Genomic DNA, 22,455 nt, shown 5'->3' with positions numbered 1-22,455 from the left:
AAGATATGTGGAGTAGATCAAAAGTGTCTAATTGCACTCCTCCTATGACCGATTTATTATCTGTAGAGATGGTTGCATTTATAATTGCTTGGTTTTTTTTCAACATTTTTACTGATATTTTGTGATAATAGTAGCAAGTAGTTTTTTCTTGTCTAAGTGAGTGCATTAGATGCATCAACATCTCAGTGTGTGTACATTATTTTGTCAAAATGTCTCTCTCAACAAGTAATACACATGAATAATATGCATAAATGTATCTTTTCAGCAGTAGTTGTAAATGATCCTCTAAATGCAATGATACCAGATTTTTGCCTTGTAAAAAACAGATTAGAAAACAGCCACCCCATCTGTAACCCTCTGACAACTTGAATTTAATGTCTTTTATTCTGCAGACAAGGTGACATACCAGAGGACTCTCTGACTCAGTTGCCAGATTTCTTGGATGCCTTAGCCAGCATTGTACAACATCTCAATGAGGTAGGCCAGTTATGGGCAAATCGGTATGTGTGTTTGTGGGTGGGGGTGGGGTGTATGTGGGATTGTAAACACAAATGAATGGGGATATTCCCGGTTGTAGAGTCTTCTACCCTTGAACCCCCTATGGCTAAAATTACCAAAAATGGCATTAATTAAGATGTCCCCGGTTGTCAGGGGGTGTAGGACATGTACCCGATTGTAGTCCCCTATTGACACACATGAATGTCCCCAACTAACACACAAATGTCCCCAATCGGTGGTTTAGGCTAGAATTGTGAGTCCCTTTTTGGCGGTTTTAGGCATGTGTCTCCAGTCAACACATGGTACAAGATGGGTGGGTGTGTGTGTATGTGGGTGAGGGGTTAAAATTGGGCCTGAAGTTAAATCAGGTGTACGTTAGGGTTAGCGTTTATGGTTTAGATATGGTTAATTAATGTTAGGGTCAGGAATAAGAGACAGACTTTTGGGCTTTGAAGCCATCCTGAAGTATTTGTGACACTTGAACATACTTTCCTGACAAACATCAGGGAAGTATTAACATGACCAAGAGCAAAACATAACAGTGTAGTGACACATGGAGACTGATGGATGGTCAATGCCGGCAGCCCTGCACCAGAGGCTACCCAGGCAGGACCGCCAATTGAGACTGGTTTCAATTGTTTTCTATTTTTCAATAGAACATGCATGCTTAAATTGTTGGTTCTGTCTGGGCTCTGCCGGTCAGTTACCGATGGGTTTTGGAGCCACACTTATCTTAGAACATAAAAAACCACCAAAACAATCAAAAGCACTTCTGACTTTTACTTGCCATTCTTTGTTTCCAGCTATCGGATTCCTTCCTCGGATCCCTGGAGCGTCTCGTAGTCATCCAGTTCAGCAATTATCCCCGGATTCCTCGCTTTAAATATTACCAGTGTCATGGAGCAAGCCTTCGCGTGCTGATTGCACTATCAGCTAAAGGAGCCACTCTGAAGACATTCCTCTCAAGAGTGGGTAGGTATAGATTGTTTTCATACTTAAGGTGTTACCAGGTTGGGAGTAGGTCTGGGGAAAGAATAGTGCTGATTGCACTATTGGCTAAAGGAGCCACTTTCCTCTCAAGAGTGGGTAGGTATAGGATTGAGTGTTTTCATACTTAACGTGTTACCAGGTTGGGAGTAGGTCTGGGGAAAGAATAGTGCTGATTGCACTATTGGCTAAAGGAGCCACTTTCCTCTCAAGAGTGGGTTGGTATAGATTGAGTGTTTTCATACTTAAGGTGTTACCAGGTTGGGAGTAGGTCTGGGGAAAGAATAGTGCTGATTGCCCTATTGGCTAAAGGAGCCACTTTCCTCTCAAGAGTGGGTAGGTATAGGATTGAGTGTTTTCATACTTAACGTGTTACCAGGTTGGGAGTAGGTCTGGGGAAAGAATAGTGCTGATTGCCCTATTGGCTAAAGGAGCCACTTTCCTCTCAAGAGTGGGTAGGTATAGGATTGAGTGTTTTCATACTTAACGTGTTACCAGGTTGGGAGTAGGTCTGGGGAAAGAATAGTGCTGATTGCCCTATTGGCTAAAGGAGCCACTTTCCTCTCAAGAGTGGGTAGGTATAGGATTGAGTGTTTTCATACTTAACGTGTTACCAGGTTGGGAGTAGGTCTGGGGAAAGAATAGTGCTGATTGCCCTATTGGCTAAAGGAGCCACTTTCCTCTCAAGAGTGGGTAGGTATAGGATTGAGTGTTTTCATACTTAACATGTTACCAGGTTGGGAGTAGGTCTGGGGAAAGAATAGTGCTGATTGCCCTATTGGCTAAAGGAGCCACTTTCCTCTCAAGAGTGGGTAGGTATAGGATTGAGTGTTTTCATACTTAACATGTTACCAGGTTGGGAGTAGGTCTGGGGAAAGAATAATGCTGATTGCCCTATTGGCTAAAGGAGCCACTTTCCTCTCAAGAGTGGGTAGGTATAGGATTGAGTGTTTTCATACTTAACGTGTTACCAGGTTGGGAGTAGGTCTGGGGAAAGAATAGTGCTGATTGCCCTATTGGCTAAAGGAGCCACTTTCCTCTCAAGAGTGGGTAGGTATAGGATTGAGTGTTTTCATACTTAAGGTGTTACCAGGTTGGGAGTAGGTCTGGGGAAAGAATAGTGCTGATTGCCCTATTGGCTAAAGGAGCCACTTTCCTCTCAAGAGTGGGTAGGTATAGGATTGAGTGTTTTCATACTTAACATGTTACCAGGTTGGGAGTAGGTCTGGGGAAAGAATAATGCTGATTGCCCTATTGGCTAAAGGAGCCACTTTCCTCTCAAGAGTGGGTAGGTATAGGATTGAGTGTTTTCATACTTAAGGTGTTACCAGGTTGGGAGTAGGTCTGGGGAAAGAATAGTGCTGATTGCCCTATTGGCTAAAGGAGCCACTTTCCTCTCAAGAGTGGGTAGGTATAGGATTGAGTGTTTTCATACTTAACATGTTACCAGGTTGGGAGTAGGTCTGGGGAAAGAATAATGCTGATTGCCCTATTGGCTAAAGGAGCCACTTTCCTCTCAAGAGTGGGTAGGTATAGGATTGAGTGTTTTCATACTTAACGTGTTACCAGGTTGGGAGTAGGTCTGGGGAAAGAATAGTGCTGATTGCACTATTGGCTAAAGGAGCCACTTTCCTCTCAAGAGTGGGTAGGTATAGGATTGAGTGTTTTCATACTTAACGTGTTACCAGGTTGGGAGTAGGTCTGGGGAAAGAATAATGCTGATTGCCCTATTGGCTAAAGGAGCCACTTTCCTCTCAAGAGTGGGTAGGTATAGGATTGAGTGTTTTCATACTTAAGGTGTTACCAGGTTGGGAGTAGGTCTGGGGAAAGACTAGTGCTGATTGCCCTATTGGCTAAAGGAGCCACTTTCCTCTCAAGAGTGGGTAGGTATAGGATTGAGTGTTTTCATACTTAACGTGTTACCAGGTTGGGAGTAGGTCTGGGGAAAGAATAATACTGATTGCCCTATTGGCTAAAGGAGCCACTTTCCTCTCAAGAGTGGGTAGGTATAGGATTGAGTGTTTTCATACTTAACATGTTACCAGGTTGGGAGTAGGTCTGGGGAAAGAATAATGCTGATTGCCCTATTGGCTAAAGGAGCCACTTTCCTCTCAAGAGTGGGTAGGTATAGGATTGAGTGTTTTCATACTTAACGTGTTACCAGGTTGGGAGTAGGTCTGGGGAAAGAATAATGCTGATTGCCCTATTGGCTAAAGGAGCCACTTTCCTCTCAAGAGTGGGTAGGTATAGGATTGAGTAAGTAGGTATAGGTTGAGTAACATTACTTATGAGGTATTTCTTTGGACTGAATTAAACTAAAACTTATTTGAACCAAATTTAGTTGAATAGGATGTTGCATGGGAATTCCAAGTTTTCATCCAGTGCAAATATGGCCTTAGAAAACTGAATGTTTTTGTCTGCTTTTTGTTTCAGTATATCAAGCACTGGTGAGGACCTGTTCGCATCCTGTCCTGATGGAGGTGGTAAGTTGAATAATAACAAGGCCTAAATGTTGTTGTGTTGCCCTCCAGCATATGTCCAACAGTCATGCATTCACGGGTGTGTACACTGCACAGACCCCATACGCTTCCCCACACATCCCAAGTCCGTAAAGCATACCAATTTTGGTCACTTTTGCATCTATAGTGGGCAGTTTAGGATGCTTTATGGTATTTTTTATGAAAATTTAGTAATTGAATGAATCAAATACAATTTGGAAACTGACACTCCTTGCAACTGGAGGGAAACACAACTATGCTTTTTGGTCTTGGTGTCATTGCATTTGTGTGTAGGGGTGTGTTTGCATCTGCATTCAAACTGTGGGGTGTGCATATTATACACACCAACTGTGGAGCCTTATCGCAACTGTGGAGCTCTACAGTTGTCTTTGAGCCATAGAGGGGTCAACAATTTTGTGATATGAATACTCTACAGTAAGTTGAAAACTTGCATGAACTCCCCCTGGGGAGAGGATGTTCATACAAGAGTGTATGGTTTCGTAAACACCCTTATACATGTTTATTTAAAAGCTACAACATGAAAATTATAATAATTGTGCATGGAAATGGAGTGGCTTCAACATATCCAGATAATAGTGTCCGATTCCACAATTTTCATATCTGTTTCAGGTAATAGCTTTTCATGTAATTCTACAGACACCTTTAAATGAATATAGACAGGATTGTGGCTTTGTTGGTCAAACTTGTTTTATTTTGCATTGCTATACATGGACAGTTATACTCTGTGTCACAAAAATCAGAACAGGCAAATGCTACAGACAAACAATGGGCTATTCCAGTTGAAATGCACACTACCCCTGTGGAAGATTTTGGAAATATCTTCCATAGGGGGAGTATGTTTTTCAAATGTAATTGGTCAGGGTTAATCATTTTGAACCCCATACTCCCTCTGTATCATGGCTTTACCTATATCTTCCACAACAGGAGTGAGTACTTCAAATAGAAGTTACCCAACTATCTATTCTATTCAAAACTCATACTCCCTCTGTGGAAGACTTTATCTAAATCTTCCACAGGGGGAGTGTGGACTTTAAATGGAATAGCCTACATGTAAAGACCATTCCTATAATTGAATTGGCACTTTCCTGCCGTTCATGTGGTGAATATTGATATCACGCTCAACTTGACCTTGCTTTCATTGTTTTATAATAATGTGATACCACTTTTGTCCATGCTTTTGTAATTTTATAATAGTGATATCGATGTTCCATGCCAGGTAAGTGCCAATTATAGCAATGGACTATTTTAATGGAATTCCACTCCAACAATGTCATATATGAACCACCATTGTTCTGGTTAATTAATATATTTTGTTCCGCTTTGTGATTAAGGTTGGTCTGAACCCTGGAATTATGAAAACTTTGGGCCTCATAACTGCTAAATTATTAAGTCTAAAGAATATAAAAGTATACATTTTAGAATGGAAATGACTTGATGAATTCATCTGTGAGGTCATTTTGGAGAAAATCCCAAAAACAGGTTTTTGGCCCAATTTTTTCGTAACGTAACAAAAAAAATTGTTTGGCCAAAAATTTTTCTAGATAAAAATATCTAGGGACTGTTTTTTAATTTTTTAAAATTTTGACCAACTTCACCAAAAATATTTGAAATTTGAGCGAAAATCAGGCTTTTTTATGATTTTTTCTGAAAATTTTGCATTTTTTGACCATTTTTGGTGCAAATTTATCAAAGTTGATCAAAATTCAAAAAATAAAAAAACAGGTCCCTAGATATTTTTATCTAGTATTTAAAAATTAATAATTTTGGATTTTCTCCAAAAATGAGCATTTTTGCCCAAATTGGACCTCACAGATGAATTCAGCAAGTCATTTCCAGTCTAAAAATGTATACTTTTATATTCTTTAGACTAATAATTTAGCAGTTATGAAGCCCGAAAGTTTCCATAATTCCAGGGTTAAGACCACCCTTAAGTGCCTACAAGTCAGAGGAGCATGAATAAGTTCCCTTTTTGCAAAGCCTAAATATGAATAGGGTGGTGTAGCATTCTGATTTTATTGACAGGGAGTATAATACATCAAGTACATATTATGTTGAAAATGAAAATCACTGAGAATGGCTGATTCAATCAGGCTGTTCATACTCCTTAATATATGGGCAATTCCAAGCGTTGCGGAATGATGCAAACTGCCTTTGTACGAATTTCTTTTTGATGCAGCAGCCAAATATGTATTAACAGCACAAGGTGAATAGCATAATGTTAAAGTATTTTTGGTTAGTGAATGATTAAAGGTAGGAGAAACTTTTCCAAACCACCCTAATTTCCTAATTTGCATATGCAAAGTTAAGGTTCTGGAATGATGCGCCACGGACCAGTATTTTTGCACTAAAACATTTTTGACAAACTCTGTGAGTTTAGTAATCTGAGATATTAAATTTGCCACTTAATCTAAAGCTTAGGATGTAAACTGACAATTGTCAGTATCGATTTAAAAAAAATTAGGGCATCGTCTCTTTATGCCAAAATTTCCGACACTAGGTCACGTTATGGAATGATGCAAGGAGCGTTATGGAATGATGCTGTGTGTAAAATCCATAGAAAATGAAAAGCAGTCCATGTTTGAAAATAAAAATAAATAGATCAATAAATTTGAGTAAATTGTGTTTTATATACTTGGCTACTTATGTTAGCTGACAAATATCAATATTTATCCAAAAATATTTGATCACCGATTTTTTTAAATCAGATAACTTGTGTTGCATGGTTACATTTTGAAACTAAAATTATGTCAACATTTTGCTAGTCTAAAATTCTTGGAAGTGAAATTTAGCACTGGGTGTTAGCCATAGGATGTAACATAACAACTATCATCATCTATCAAGAAATAATCATCACTGTTTTTATTTTATCGTAAATTTAAAGAAAAAATCCTTGCAATCCATGAATCCTTATGGCGTCTGCGGAATGATGCAGGGGTTTTGTGGAGTTATGTCACTTACAATGGTTCAGGCAATGCTGAAACATCAATTACTGTAAAGATAATTCTGTGCAATGCATTTCAGAAAGTTCTAACCCAAAATTGTGAATTTTTTTTTTCAAACGGGCACATTATGAATTATGCATCATTCCGCAACGTTGCGGAATGATGCAACTTTAATTGGTCGTTACCGCCGCAAATTAGACTTTTTGAAAATTATTTTTGGGTCATTGGAAAGGGATGAATAAATTTGCTTTGCATTCTAGTTTCAATGAAAATCAACCTTATTTATAAATTGCAGTGGTAATAAATGATACTTTTGCGTTGCGGAATGATGCTTTTAATCGTAAAATTGGTACTCAAACAATGCTGACGAAGCTACACGTTATAAAATTTGAAAATTTCTGGTGTTTATATTTTGAGCTACTTATAAACTTTATATTCACATGCATAATTTGTTTCCAAAATTTTACAGTACAGAGCAGTTGCTGTGTTTTTAGTTTTGCTGCTTTTACCAGTCAAGAATATGCAAATTTATGCAAATTAAGATGTTTTTCTAACAATGGACACCATTTCCTCCTAAAAAAGTACGTTTTCAGAAAATATAGCTTTTTAGCTACAATATGAGACCAAAATCACATACTTGCCTTGATTTTTAAATTTTGACAATTTGGGCGAGGTTGCTTGGAATTGACCATATTCTTCATATTACGTGATTGACATTATTTGATACACACATTCAATTGAAAAAAGAATAGTTTAAAGTAGTTTAAATTTAAGGCACAATTTTACTTAAAATGCACTCTTATCATCTATGTTGTTCATAAAACAGCTATTGAGCTTTTTTTGTTAAAAAATTGTTTAAAAAATGAAACATGAAGGCAGCATTTTATTTATAAGACACTGTCAGTTAAATGTTGTGTCGGTTGTTCATAACTTTAGAGTTGATTTTAAATTGTTCATCAATTGCAATAGTATAATAACAAACTGGAAAAAAGTCCATAATATTTGCAGTATTGATCTCCAATCTCTACATGAAAAAACAGAATTAAGCTATTTTATTTTATGATAGTTTAAGCTTAATCTAAAATACATTCTAAAATACATTATCCTATGTTATTAATGCAATGCTGGTTTTCGTTGGATGAATACAAATTTCTTTAACCCACTCTAGCTACATATATATGAGATAAATATGTCTAAACTAAATTGATTTTTGATACAAGATTCTGTAAGTTATAAGCAGACTGTTATGTGACTTGGACTAGAGTAGAGGGTAAAATGTAACAGTAGACCTATAAACTTGTGATGTCACTTTGTTCTGATAAATAGATTTCAAGAACCCCAAAACAACATATGTGAACCAGTGCCTAGATATGCATCTAATGGTATTATAATACAGTATACACAGTATACTACATATTTTCTTGTGTTTTTGTAAACGTATACAAAAGTATAAACTTGCACTATAATAGCTGTTTTGATTCTATAAAGTACATTAATGATAAAATGCATTGCAAGTTCTGGTCAATCTTTATTTTTAAATTTAAAATTTTTTAATCACATTTGATAACATTTTAAAACACTTGCAAAATGATATAATATGACATACTATGAGCAGCAGCTGCAGGCTGACCACTATGTGGAGGATTGCAAATGTTTGTATGTGCTTGCATTATATTTACAGTTTAGTATTTAGGCATGAAGGGTTCGCATACTGGTCCCAAATGGTTTTATGTACATTAGTTGATTGGTACATGTGCATTAAAGTGGCAAGTTTTCCAGAAAACGGAAAACAAAAATCTCAGAATTGGAACAGAAAACACGGAAATGGGGATATAACATAATTACAAAATAAGTGCATTTCCCCAACAAATATTGGCTATTTTATATACATTCAACAAAATGCCCTAGCAAACCTAATACCTTAGGCGACGAAAAAAGAAAACATTTGAATCCACCAGTAGAACTGTTAATCCCATCCTAGCACTTTTCATTCAAAATGATATACTGCAAACAATTTTTTTTTATTTATGCATTAACCCACCCACTCATTCATTCAAAGTAATGAGATGCGCATAGATAATGGTCAGTTTGTACATTTTCTTTGAGACCTCTCCGTCTTTCAAATAAAGTTACTCAGCCGTGGAATAAGTCATTGTCACAAATGAGGTGTCATTGTTGACAGGAAAGAACAATGTTTTCACTAATATGAAACAATATGGAGATAGATTTCGCAAATTTCTGATATACAGCCATTTTGGAAAGTTTCCAAACTTATTTTGAGGAGTTTATTTGGAAAATCAAATTCTTTAAAACTTACGTATTTTTAAAATGTTGTCCCTTTCAAGCATTCATATGCAAAAAAAACATGTAAATGTTTCATTTAAATGTGACTAATTCTTTATGGAATTACTGACATTAATACAGCTTGATACTGGTAGGCTACAGTGTTGTTATAATGATTAGCATCATGATCATGTAATATATCTAATTTATGAAAGACCCTATTTTTCTCATTATTTATATTGAAATTAGGACTTCCAAGTCAGTGTATTAGTCTCAAACATGGTGTACCACAGTAGAGACTAATCTGACAAGTTTTTTGATGATTTCTTCGGAAATATGCCAATTTGGAGCACCCAATATCAATATGTTAATGAGAAAAATATGAGCTTTTCACCTGATACCGAATTTGCATTTTGATGAGGGTAAAGTGGGGGATGAGGCTGATAATCCGGTCACCCACCATTAAGTATTACCCACAGAGGAGAAAGAAAACAGAGCGCGTACAACCAGTCAAAGTCTCAGCATCACCCGATAATGAGGGCCGATTGTTCTATGAAATGCGACAGGCGAGACTGCTACACAATTACTGCGTATTTTCACGGTCTATCGCGTAATCACGAAAGTATGTAACGCTCTATCGCCTATACACGAACTTTGTCTGGTTGTATGCACTCTGTTTCTTTCTCCTCTGTGGTATTACCATAATATTTTAGTAAAATATCTTTAAATTGGTCTTAAGTTTCCTAAAACCAAGTTACAAAGTTCATTTTAGAGGATATACATTACAATAATTACATATATACACCAGGTATTTAGGATGCTATTGCCTTTAGGACATGATGAATCATGTACAGTGGAAACTTGTTAACATAAAATCGTTTAACACAAAATTCCTGATTACAAGAAATGATAAGGAAAAAGTCCCAAGCATATATCCTTATACATTTATAATGACCTGTTCAACTACTGTTAACACTAACTAAAATTCATGACCCTGACAATTTTGTGTTAACAAGGTTCCATTGTGCAATAAAGCATATTTACAAAGCAAGTCTTAAATTACTCAAAAACCAATACATACTCTCAAAATATTTGAATTATTAAGTAGCGTATACAGCTCTTTTTAAGCGGGTGCATGCCTCTGGGTATCAAAAAAAGAGAAGAGAAATTGAAGAAAAAGAGAAGAGAAATGTCTGTGTGCATTTGATTTCGCGCGAATTATGTTCCATTTTTACACGTTTCATGATCATTTTTTAGCTCACCAACAAATTTGCGCACTCCTCATATGTACCTGTTAAACATAACAATCTTACAAGATACGCTATCAGGTCAATTATTTACAATAATGAGGCCCTAAATAGATTCAATTATGTCTATTTCAATAATGAGCAATAACATTGCATTCTATGCCTTGGACAAGATTACAATTGAATACCTGAGTGGAAGAGGGCCCAACTCCATCAAAACTGTTTTTGAGATATTAAGAAAAAACTTAATATTTGGAAAAGCTTTATAGACAGAATGTTTTCATCTTCAGGGGACCTTTAATACACGAACATACAATATTACATAATATTCAAAATTATATATGATGTTTCCATGGCAATGGTACAGGTCTTAATACGAGCTGGAGTTGGGCCCTTCCACTAATATACTGCAAGTGTCAGTTCCGTAAGCAGATGTGTTATAAATAGCTACAGAAATTTGGTAGTTATCCATTAATTGCACAAGTTGAAGCATGTAATATGTTAGCAAGAAAGTTTATTGTAGTGAAAAGCAGATGGATGAACAAAATTCCTCTTTAAACCAATATTTGTGGAAGAAGGGCCCAACTACATGGAGTTGGGCCTTTCTTCCATGAAAACCATGATTAAGTGTGTGTGGAAGACTATTTAAGAGAGTGGATTTTGGCTCATCTTTCACACACGAAGAAAAACAGTCTGCTGGCAATAAAATGCTGGGTCTAACTCATTTTTGTAAAAAAATGGAGTTGGGCCCTTCTTCCACTCAGGTATTCAATTGTGTGCGAGTCGCCCTGACATTGTTTCAGCGTGATTAATAAGTTATTATTTATATTTATTTTATTACTAACTGAGTTCAGTGCCACTGATGCCATATTTCTTGAGCTTGCTAAAAAGAAGATTTGTTTGACAAAATCAAGAGCGGTTTTTAGGTTACAGAATAATGACACCTGTACCTTTGGAATTATTCATATTATCTTTTACAGCAATATTAAAAAGTGTAGTTTAAACTGATAACTAATAACTAAAACTTAAGATATGGAATTGATTGAATAATTATAAGTTGGTCAATGACCAATGGGCATGTACATTTTGCTCAATTAATTATCTTCAATACAATATTGATTGGTTGACAAATTTCTAAAGCGGTTGGTAACTGCGCATCTGTTATTTGGAGGGCATTGTGAAAAATCTAAACATTTTGCCTTTGGAAACGAGGAATATTACGATGGCCTGAGCAAGGAAATTGGGATGATAAAGCAATAATGATTGAATTTAATAGGTATTGACAAATTGGTCATGGGTCGAAGGTGTGAGCTTGATTCTCTCTTAGACGGAGAATTTCTGCTTCTAACATACTGTTATGATCAACTAGATGACTGAAATCTTGCAACAATTGCCTGTAGCTGAGATAATGATTTTTATATTCCTGTAATTGTGAGGCAAGGCGTTTAATTGTATCTTGTTGGTTTTTGATTTTTGCTTGGAGCTGTCGTGTCTCATCGGGAATGCCATCTGCTTGAATTTTTTGATTGTTTATCTTACTTCGCACAGAAGTGTCCGATACTTCAGAGTTCAGTTCAGATTGTAGCAAACTTTCATCTTGAGCAGAGTAATTGGAGATATCATCTCTTAACTCATTTTGGGCTGTTTTCCTCAAAAAATTTGCAACTATTTGTGCAATTTTCTGTTTCCGTTTCAGGTCTTCTTCAGTATCAATTAGTGTTAATCTTTGAAGTTCATCTTTGGCTTCTTGTGTTGAAAATTGGCGTTGTCTTATCTGCTTGTACTTATCATCCTCAATTTGATGAGCATGATTTGAGCATTCATTGAGACTTACACATTCCTGATGGGTGTGACACCATTGAATATATAGGGCAAGAAAGCCAACCCAATCTAATTGTTCGCATCCTATATCATTTTCCTCGTAATATTTTATTGCTTCATTATGCACCTTACCATTGGGATCCGTGTAAATCCTGATATGTTGAAATTGTATTTCTTTAAGTTGCATATCACTTTCTTTGTTGAACTCATCACGAAAGTTAATGACATATTCATGTGTAATTGCACACTTATTGCAAGAACTGTTCTTGCTGAATATTGTCATATTCATGACTTTGTCTATGAAATCTGTGATATTGTAATTGAGGCCTATAAGTTGTTCTTTTATTTGTTGGATTATGCCCTGAACATGTTTCTTCAAGTAAAATTCTGAATGAAGCTGGTCATTGTAGCTCACATAGTAATGGTAAAATAGAAGATCACCGTCCATTTCAATGACTGCAAACATCACATTACGCATTTTTCTTTTCAGTGGCACATTGAGAAACCCTCGCAGTAGCTCTTGCTGGAATTTGGTATAAACTCTGGATACAGTGAGTTGTTTCAATTCTCTGCCTTTGGTACCTGTAATGTAATTAGAAAAGGAAAGATTACTCACTGTACTGGTTGTTGACTTGTCTTAGTTGTATACAACATAGTTCTCGGCTCAATTTCATTTGTCATTTATAATGTATAGCAACTTAAGAACAATTGTGCATTATGGGTTCCTATTATTTGTCTCTAAAATGTTGATAAAGAATTTAAAAAAAATAGCCTATTTGCTTGGTGTGAGTTACAGAACCACAAATGTTTATAGACCACTTGGCATCGCTGTTTATCAATAAAGGTGAAGGACTCATCTATCGATATGCTCGAACGAGCCGCTACACTGTTCAATAGCTTTCCTGCACTATATGAAATGTGGCGGGCGATTTAAAATGCACGTGCCTTAGCAGACTACGATGCGTACGCACACTGCAGGGCAAAGAACAATGGAAATTGCCATAATGCACGCACATACTGCCGGGCAATGACGTTACATGCCAAGTGGTCTATACAGTCATTTCATCATTCCTAAGTAGAGATATGCTGGATTACACAACACCATGCAATAAGAGGAGGGGAGGGAGTTTTATTATCAGGAGTATATCAATCTTTCCTTATTTTCCTGTTACATTTACACAGGTCATGATGAAATAATGTGACATGATCTGATCCAACCAGACCAAAGTCAGCAATGATGAACAGAGAAACATAAGAAAATTAACATAACTATAAAAAGTTCATAACTTAGTTGCCAGCAGGAATGTGATGATTGCAACATACTGTAATCTGTACTAAAGTTTAATAATTAGAAATGGTAATAATCATATTTTTTTACTTTGGTCTGAGTTGATCCGATCATGTCACAAATATAGTTTATTCCTGCTATTTAGTGTTATGCACACTTCATGCTGTTCTATTGCTTTCAATGTTTACCCAGATATGAATGGGCTTGTTCACCATTCTTTGTCAATGGTGGACTATTATTGTTAGTGACTTACCTGAAGTATCAGACTCTGCTGTCACAGAAGCTGCAGCTGACTCAGAGAGTGTAACAACATTATTTTCTGGTGGCCCTTCAATTGTAGGCTGTAAAAGACAACAATGATTCAGATAAAAGGCCACATAAATAATGGATCCAGCACAGATAGCAGTGATGTTTGGAAACATTTTCTTGATGTATTCAAACGAAGTAATACATGTAAGACAAAGTCAGAATTGGTCATCATATCAACATTATCAGATAAATGCATGTATTGTTTACTTTTGGTAGCAATGTGAAAGTATGACATTTCAGAATCATAATTGTGCAATTATTTAAAGGATGTTGGGACTTCAGAAAGTATATCACATTTAAATAGAGACATGAGAGAGGCAATATAGACAGCCATGTTGCTTGGCATGAGACCCATACCACAGGAGTACAATACAATCATGCACATGAGAATGAAATCGAGACATACAGGATTTGAACATGTGAGCTTTTATGGTATTTCCACTGTGGGTGAACAATCAGAATTAAACGGTAATCACTGATATACATACAGTACTCAAACTTAAATGGCTGAAGTCTAATTTTGATGTTTTTGTTCATTTTTAAAACACATTTGCATTTCAATTTTGAAGATCCATATGCATTGAAGCAGGCAGCTTACCGGAGAATTGCGATCTCCATTGGATAGTGGTACTGGTTCATGTAGTTTGGTATCTTCCAGAAACAAATTCTGCAAATCGTACAGATGTCCTTGTAGTGCACTGTCCATGTCAGACCCTCTGTTTTAGAGATATAATAGTGATATTTTATTTTAAAGATCTTTGATGAAAAGGCCATATTTTAAGGTTATGGGAATTTATGGCACTTTGTGAAAGTGAACTATTTTTGTTGAATAATTATTGTAGTAGTATAATATGCAAATTATTTTGTACAGAAGTCATGCCCCTTTAACAAAAATACATGTAAGTGGTGTTAATTTTAAATGCATGCTACTGTGCACAAATTTATTTACGCTTACCCCATCTTGGCTTCATCATTAAATAGAGACTTGGTTTTCAGTGTTCCTTGTGTATTTGACAAATTGGATATTTTTTCTGTAAAGGAAGAGGGAAAAACAATGAAATAAAAGTGATTTGGTTTCAAAACAGTTTACCAACCCAAAATGTTACAATTAAACTAGACAACAAATAAACACAAATCCCGACTGGCAAACAACCTACATGTAACTTGCAAAAAAAAAAAGCAAAGGAATGTGCCAGCGTGGGATATGAACCCACAACCTTCCGATCACTAGATGGGTGCCCTCACCTTTGTTTAAATTAAAACCAAATTCTCAACCATTTGATTTTCATGTTCTAGGAGATTATGACCTATCAGTGTTTGCGCTTTGATATTGAAGATAATAAAGCACAGAAGAGGAATGGTATCAAGTTCTAGAAAGGAGATCCCTACGCTTGATATAAGGGGTGCCATTTTCGCCCATTTGTATGATTTTTCTTGGAGGGGGAAAATGCCTAAAACTTTCAGTTTGAGATATTATTGGCCTTAATTTGAGATCTAAAAGACCTTAATGGAAATATCATTTATAATAAATGTGATTATTGGCTTCCTTCCTATATGACCAATTGTATTAATATTTAGAAGTACACTGTAGTATTTTAGTTAAATGGCTAAAACTGGACATAATATGGCTCCCAACAAAAATAATAAAAATAATAAAATTGTTTATATAAACGCAATAAGCAAATACAGCATTGCGCTATTCAATATAAAAGCAAACTTAAGCAGTAATTATTCTAAAAAGAATATAAGAATAAAAAATTGAATAGTTGATGATAGGGACTTCGAGTGCATTTTTAAAAATTATGATAAAATTTGATTGGATTAGATGTTGCTTATTTTGCTATGAAATTGCATTAATTCAAAGCATACATGCATATTTTATATTCTGATCCAAAGTGTGGACTGTTCCCTGAATGTGTTGGATTTTTAAAATCATACTTGCCTAGAGAAATGTAATGTTGGCTTTCATTAATTCGACCAATTAAGAAAGGATTTATGCAGTCATTGCAATCGTCTTGGCAATGGATCATCGTTGAAGTGTTTTCTTCCATATGTATTAGGCATATACACCTCTCCAGGTAGCTTGCAGTTGCTGCAATAATCCATCCCTCTGCATATGTCTTAGGTTCTTTCATCTTCTCAAAGTTCAGCTTGTCAGAACAATAGAAATCTACTTTCAGTGGATGAGAAGGATTCTGAAAATGAACCAGAACAGTGTGATTTAAAGCAATAATGTGTGATTTGCATAAAGAATAAATCCCAATTTAAATGTATGTTTTCACTCCAATTTAAATGTATGTTTTCACTGATCACATTATCCCCTTCTAATTTCGAGCCGAACAAATGAGGTATATTGTATAACGTAGGAAATTGCGATTTCATTCCAACGCCTACAATGCGTGTACTACGCTCGCCGATCGTAACATGTAATCCTGTACGGAGCATCGCACTCGACGTGTGTACCAAGTGTATACACACAAGCTGACATCAACGGGAGATGTTAGCAAGCAGTCGAACGATTAACTCTGAATAAAACCCGGATCGACCCGGTTTTAATATAAAAAGTTACATTTTACTGTTATTAAATCACTTCAGGCTTAGTCTTTTACGTGGTATTTTAGTACACCACTGGGCATTATAATTATGCAAAAAGTAGAAATCCGAGTAAAATTGAGGGCGTCGCTGTTAAGCAAATCGCACATTATGGCTTTAAGCAATAACTAACTTATATGCTAACAGGTGAATTATATCTTTTCTACAGATGTGGACTTCGTGAACATAAAAACTCCCTATTGAATCGGATATAAAAATCAGAGAAAATTACTGAAAAAATTTTGGACATGAGTTACATTGACTGGGACATTTGTTCTATAAAGTTCCTGTTTTTGTGTCCTAGTTTACAACATTGGTTTGAATGGAAAATACCAAGCTAAAACAAAACATGGGAAATAATTAAGCACTCCTGCTCAAATTCATTAAAGCCATATTTTTTATAATCTTTTTGAATAAGTTTTTATGTGTGCATATTTGTAGTGTTCACATATATATTTCAACTATACCTAATTGGAAGCAGCAAATTTACTGTGTTTGTAGGAGAACATCAATTTTGAATTATTATGTTGCAATAGCATTTACTTGAGTTACATCCCCATAGAACTCCACAGTCATGTAAATATGACCAATGCAGTACAGTGATTATTTTTTACTTTCGTCACTAGTTCAGCTTTAACAAAATTAAAATTGGACATATTTAATAGTGCTCTCACTGCTCTGGCAAATACACATGTGCTCTGGTAAATAGACATGTTATTATTAATTATGTGTTACTAATAATCCAAGTTTGATTAAAAATTTATACATAAATGGCATAAATCTATAAGAAAAAGATATTTCCTGTTTATAGTTACCAATTTCTCTGCAAGTTCTACAGCAGCTAATCTTAATGACAAAGCATCAAATGCAGAATTCACAAGTTGATCTACTATAGAGTGAAAAAAGCAGGAGCCATCGCCAGGAGGGTTGTATTTGAGTTTACATTGCTGACGCTCAAAGGTGTCTTGGAATTTCTCAAAGATGAAAGTTGACAGTTGATCATTGCTTGGTTTTGGCTGCGGAAACTTAGGTTTTGTGGTATCCACTGGAGGCACTGCAGCTAGCAGTATCTCTTTTTCATCCCCAAATTGTAAGCAGTTACGTTTATCTTGCTCTGAGCTCTCACTTCCCTCTGCCATTGTGAACTTCTGTGGGTAGGAGAAAAGTGACATGAGTGATAATATTGAATACTATATTTAAATGTCCGAGGGCGTTGCATTTTCCAAATGGGGGCATTTTTACTATGATAAAACCCGACAAATTTTGTTAGGTAAAGCTTACGGCGAAATGACATACAAACTATGAACTTAGTTGGGATGAATGACTTCCAGTTGAACCTGATCACCTCCGGGTTTTTGTGATGTCATTTTTGACCATTTTTGACCATTACCAATTGGGTGTGGACTGTGGTAAGCTTACTTACACAAGATAGCATGGAAATTTCAGCATTTTTTAAACATCTTGGTTGAAAATCTACTATGTTAAAATTGCTTGAATTTTTTATTTTTGAGGATATTTTGTTTTCACATAATTCAGATCATTGTTGTATACTTCGAAATATAATATAGTAAAATGAAATAGTATGGAACTACTTTATGGGTCATTCCATCTCAATTCACCCAGTTTTCACAAAAGCTTGGCTGGTCACCCTCTCAGATTTTGTTTAAAATCACTTATATCATAGCCCTATGTGCCAAATGAACACATTTCAAACGGTAGGTCTCTACTCCTTGTCGTTTCCGAGATCCGGCCTATTGAAAATTGGGTCTGACCCCCCCCTGTTGTGTGCATGCGTCACGACATTAATTTTCTTCCGAGTTTAGACATCCATATCTTCCCCTAGGGTAAGCTACAGGGCTACATATTGGAATCTAGGGTGTCTTTGACCCAAATAACTATATAGATTCTGGACTCATAAACAATGTATCTCACCTCCATTTGCTGATATAGACATCTAAAAATGCATTTTCGTGCAGATGCACATGAAAAATTCCCATTTTTGACCCCCTCCTCTTTATACTAGATGTCAGACACCATCTATTTTTGCCTTTAGTATGTTCAGGTGTGACCCGCTATAGCAGGGTAGACCATTCATTGGCTTAATAAAAATTTCACAGGGGCTCAAAGATGACTCATCAGCCAAAAATCCCCAAAATGATCACTTTTGACCTTGTGGGAAATAATCCACCATAACCAAACTCATACAAATTCAAAATACTTGCATGATGCTCCTCTGTACCAGAAATCTTAGTGGTGTCAAGCCATCTTCATGGTTAAAATAGTGTTTGAATCTCTCATTGAAATACACAGTAAATTATTGAACTTTGCATTCTGGGTATTAGAACATTAATGTCAATTACTGTACTGTGTTTTTCAATGCAATCTCCAAACAGTCATTTAAGATTTAAATTTAAGTCATTTAAAATTAAGATTTTTGTTCCAACTTGGCTTGGTTTTGATCTGAATCAAGCATAAAGTATTATTGGTAAAAATTGGAACACATGATATGAAAACATCGATTTGTGCAGATAATTTACAGTGACCATGCATAATTTAATATGAAAGAACATTAAGGGATCTAAAATGAGCGTTTATTGCGTTTCGACAGTATTTTTTGTGCAACATGAGAGCACCTCAGACCTATCGAATTGCATTCTGAATACTGAAGCATGTCTTTCTGATATCAAATAATTTTCATTTTTGAAAATCGCAATATAATACAAATTTTATGACAAATTATAAAAATTAGATATTTTTCAAATTTTTGATATATAACAGTCCTCGAAGTAAATTATATAAATCTAATGATATATTCTTAAAGTGTATGTAGCAGGGAGGAAAAGCCGACGGTCAATTGAAAATTTTGACCTTTCATATTGAAGATATGATTTTTTTCCCAAAAAGACCTAATTTTTTTGGGTGTTTTGGGAAAAAAATCCATATCTTCAATAAAAAAGGTCAACATTTTCAATTGATCGTCGGCTTTTCATCCCACCTACATACACTTTAAGTATAAATCATCAGATTTTTAAAGTTCACTTCAAGTGCGGTTAAATATCAAAATATCAATTTTTAATGATTTGCCATAAAATGTGTATTAAATTGCAATTTCAAAAATCAAAATTATTTGATATCAGAATGACATTCTTCGTATTCAGAATGCAATTCGATATGTCTGATGTGCTCTAATGGCCCAAAATAAATACCGTCCAAACGTTCATACCCCAGCCCTTAATGTTGTGAACTTTTTATATCAGCTTATATCTTCATTCCAAAATGCTATGCCTGAAAGTGCAAAATGTGTATGATTCTGTGAATTCACAAATTTAACGTCGAGTTAAATGTAAATCACAGACGGCCTGTGAATTACGAGACGTCTTTGAAATTTGAGTTTTCCTGAACTGATACATGTATAGCAAAAATGTAGTCATAAATGATTTGTATGCATAGTGTAAGAATTTGTTGGTGCTGACAACGTAGAATTTTTTTATTGATACTAGACCAAGGAAAATGAAATATTTACCACTACACTAAATACAACCATAGACCATGTAGACTGTAAATAAATTGAAAGTCTATGAATATGATAGTTGATACACTGCTGATTCTCATTTTTAGTGCACAATATCTTGGTGGCTGTGTTGCATTGTTTAATTCTGCTGAAGACTGCAACTGCATGATGACTTTGACATGTTTAAGCTTACATACATTTGTACATGTCAACATGTACCATGATAAATATCCAATATGCATGTACATATGCCAGGACATATATGCACAGTGCATAGCCACAGATTGACAGTACTAACAAATAGTTTTATCCAATTTACTTTACATAAATACCTGATTATTTCAGCCTTGTTTATCACAGTACATTCAGCTCAATAAGAATCTCGATCACTGTTGATCAACATTTATTTCCTTGACTGATTTTCCCGCCACTGCACAGTGTGTTTGGGAAATTACTGGACGAGTCATAGGTTGAAAAGTCAACATTCCACATCTAGTGTTGCAAGTTGATTGGTGCATAATGTGTATGTGGTATTTCCAGTCAGGGTCAAATGAACTGTGAATGACCTGAACTGTGGCAAACTTATTGCAGTGCAGTTATCGGCTGTATGGGATTTGTAGGTGTATATTTAAATCCTTTAAAAAAATTGAATATTAATGATTGAAAATGAATGAGTGAATGCACGAATGAGTAATAAATTATTGTAATAACTGTATAAGTTACAATATTATTGAGTTATTAGAATGAAATAAGTACTAGTAGTTTGAAAAATTGTCAATATCAAAATAAAATGAATAAGGGACCATTCATTATTAATGTGGGGGAGGGGCTTATGTGATTTCTCTTTGACAAACAGGGGGGGTTGTGTGATTTTATTTTTCCTGATATGGGGGGGGGGGGGTGGGTATGTGCAATTTAATAGTTATTCTCTACATACCAGTATCCTGGAAGGCCTTGTGTAGACATTGATATTAATCAACCATACATAATTATATTTATTGATACTTCATTTTCTTGAACATGTATTGCAATGAGAATTTAAAAGTTTCAAGCAAACTGAAAAAAAGCACCTAGTCAAAAAATCTTTCAAGTTTTAAATTACAATGAAGTCAATATATGACACATATGTGTGCACGTTTCACACAACAGGTGTATATCTGGGGGGATGGGGGAATATCCCAATATCTTGAAACAGGGGGGGTAGTACATATACCTCCATGTTGACATCACAGGTTTGTGACCAAATAAAACTCATATTTGACCATTTTTGCCTAAAAGTGCACATATTTCCACTTTTACAGCATAGTTCAGCATTTTAGCTTCAATATGACAAAAATTTTTCGTGTAGGGAGCGCATTTGTATCGTAAGGCCAAAAAACAAAGGTTAGTCTCAAAGCTCACGAGCGGTTTGAAAACAAATGCAAAATGCAATTTTTTCCCCACGACTTGGTATTTTGAGAAAAAAATCTGATTTTCACTGGATTTTGCCTAAAAAAAATATATATATTTTTTTTTTTTAATTTCCGCATTTCTTTTTCTTCAAATTGGGCCATTTTACAAACGCAAGCTTTGAGACAAACCTTCTTTTTTTTTTTTTTTTAACACCCGGGTGTAACACCAAAAGGGGCTGGATTCATTTGATTTTTGATTTTTGAATACTTGATTTTTTTCTTATTTGCCACCCCCATGTCAAAAAGAAATCTACGCCACTGCCACACACACCCCAATCACTCCTCAGGTCCTCAACCAACCACCATATGACCACCCACCTTCAAAAGTTTAGTAGTCATTGACATAGATGCACCAACTTTGAATTCAGGTACAGGATGCAGCTTCAGAACAACACTATTTATATGGGGTTGGTAATTTTTTGTTCATGTTTTTTAGATTTAAAATTGACGTTAATTGCAAGTTAATTATTTAAATTAAACCAATTATTTAATTAATAAATTAGTTAATTAATTAATTAATTAATTAATCAATTATTTAATTAATAAATAAATAAATAAATAAATTAATTAATTAATTTTTATCCAGGGGTTTATTAGTGAAAAAGTGAATGACATTGTTATTCTGCATTGAATGTCTGAAGACTTAAATTTGCAACAACAAAACCTCAATATGGGGTATAGTGGAATCCAAATTCACGCATTCCTACACCTGACTAGCAGCCTTTAGTTGGGTAGCCGTCGGCTACAATGCACTCAAATTGTGAAATGATTCGGCCTTGGCGGAAATTTTAAACTGCATTCCATCACCCGTTTTACACCTTCCGCGAACAGGTAGACAAAAGAAAGATTAAAGTTTACAACACAATACAGTTTCCTTCAACAAAACACACAACTGGTCTATTCGCTGTTGAAGTGACATAATAATCGGATTAACTACACACGGTATCTATGCATTGATGTACTTGCAAACAAAAGGACTATGTATGAATAGATGCGACGGGATTACC

General features: G+C 35.4%; 3 protein-coding genes across 3 annotated transcripts in view; 1 reads left to right on the top strand and 2 right to left on the bottom strand.

The window, feature by feature from the left end:
* The window catches only part of LOC140164293 (DNA-dependent protein kinase catalytic subunit-like), a 209,920-nt gene that overhangs the window by 2,973 nt on the left and 184,492 nt on the right, over window positions 1–22,455 (top strand). Inside the window, exons 4-6 of the mRNA XM_072187565.1 lie at window positions 393–477; window positions 1,302–1,470; window positions 3,919–3,968. Coding sequence (XP_072043666.1) covers window positions 393–477; window positions 1,302–1,470; window positions 3,919–3,968 — 304 coding nt within the window. The remainder of the gene's footprint in view (window positions 1–392; window positions 478–1,301; window positions 1,471–3,918; window positions 3,969–22,455) is intronic.
* On the bottom strand, window positions 11,556–14,228 carry LOC140164109 (uncharacterized). The gene is made up of 3 exons (XM_072187353.1): window positions 14,223–14,228; window positions 13,839–13,926; window positions 11,556–12,879 (listed from the first exon to the last, which is right to left on the bottom strand). The coding sequence occupies exons 1-3, from the start codon at window positions 14,226–14,228 to the stop codon at window positions 11,768–11,770; spliced, it is 1,206 nt and encodes a 401-aa protein (XP_072043454.1). The 3' UTR covers window positions 11,556–11,767.
* Window positions 15,748–17,681, bottom strand: LOC140164108 (uncharacterized). Its single transcript, XM_072187352.1, has 2 exons — window positions 17,302–17,681; window positions 15,748–16,089 (listed from the first exon to the last, which is right to left on the bottom strand). The coding sequence occupies exons 1-2, from the start codon at window positions 17,656–17,658 to the stop codon at window positions 15,748–15,750; spliced, it is 699 nt and encodes a 232-aa protein (XP_072043453.1). The 5' UTR covers window positions 17,659–17,681.

This window comes from Amphiura filiformis, chromosome 11, assembly GCF_039555335.1.
Source record: "Amphiura filiformis chromosome 11, Afil_fr2py, whole genome shotgun sequence".
NCBI classification, from domain to species: Eukaryota; Metazoa; Echinodermata; class Ophiuroidea; order Amphilepidida; family Amphiuridae; genus Amphiura; species Amphiura filiformis.
This window is presented reverse-complemented; position numbering and strand designations above follow the sequence as displayed.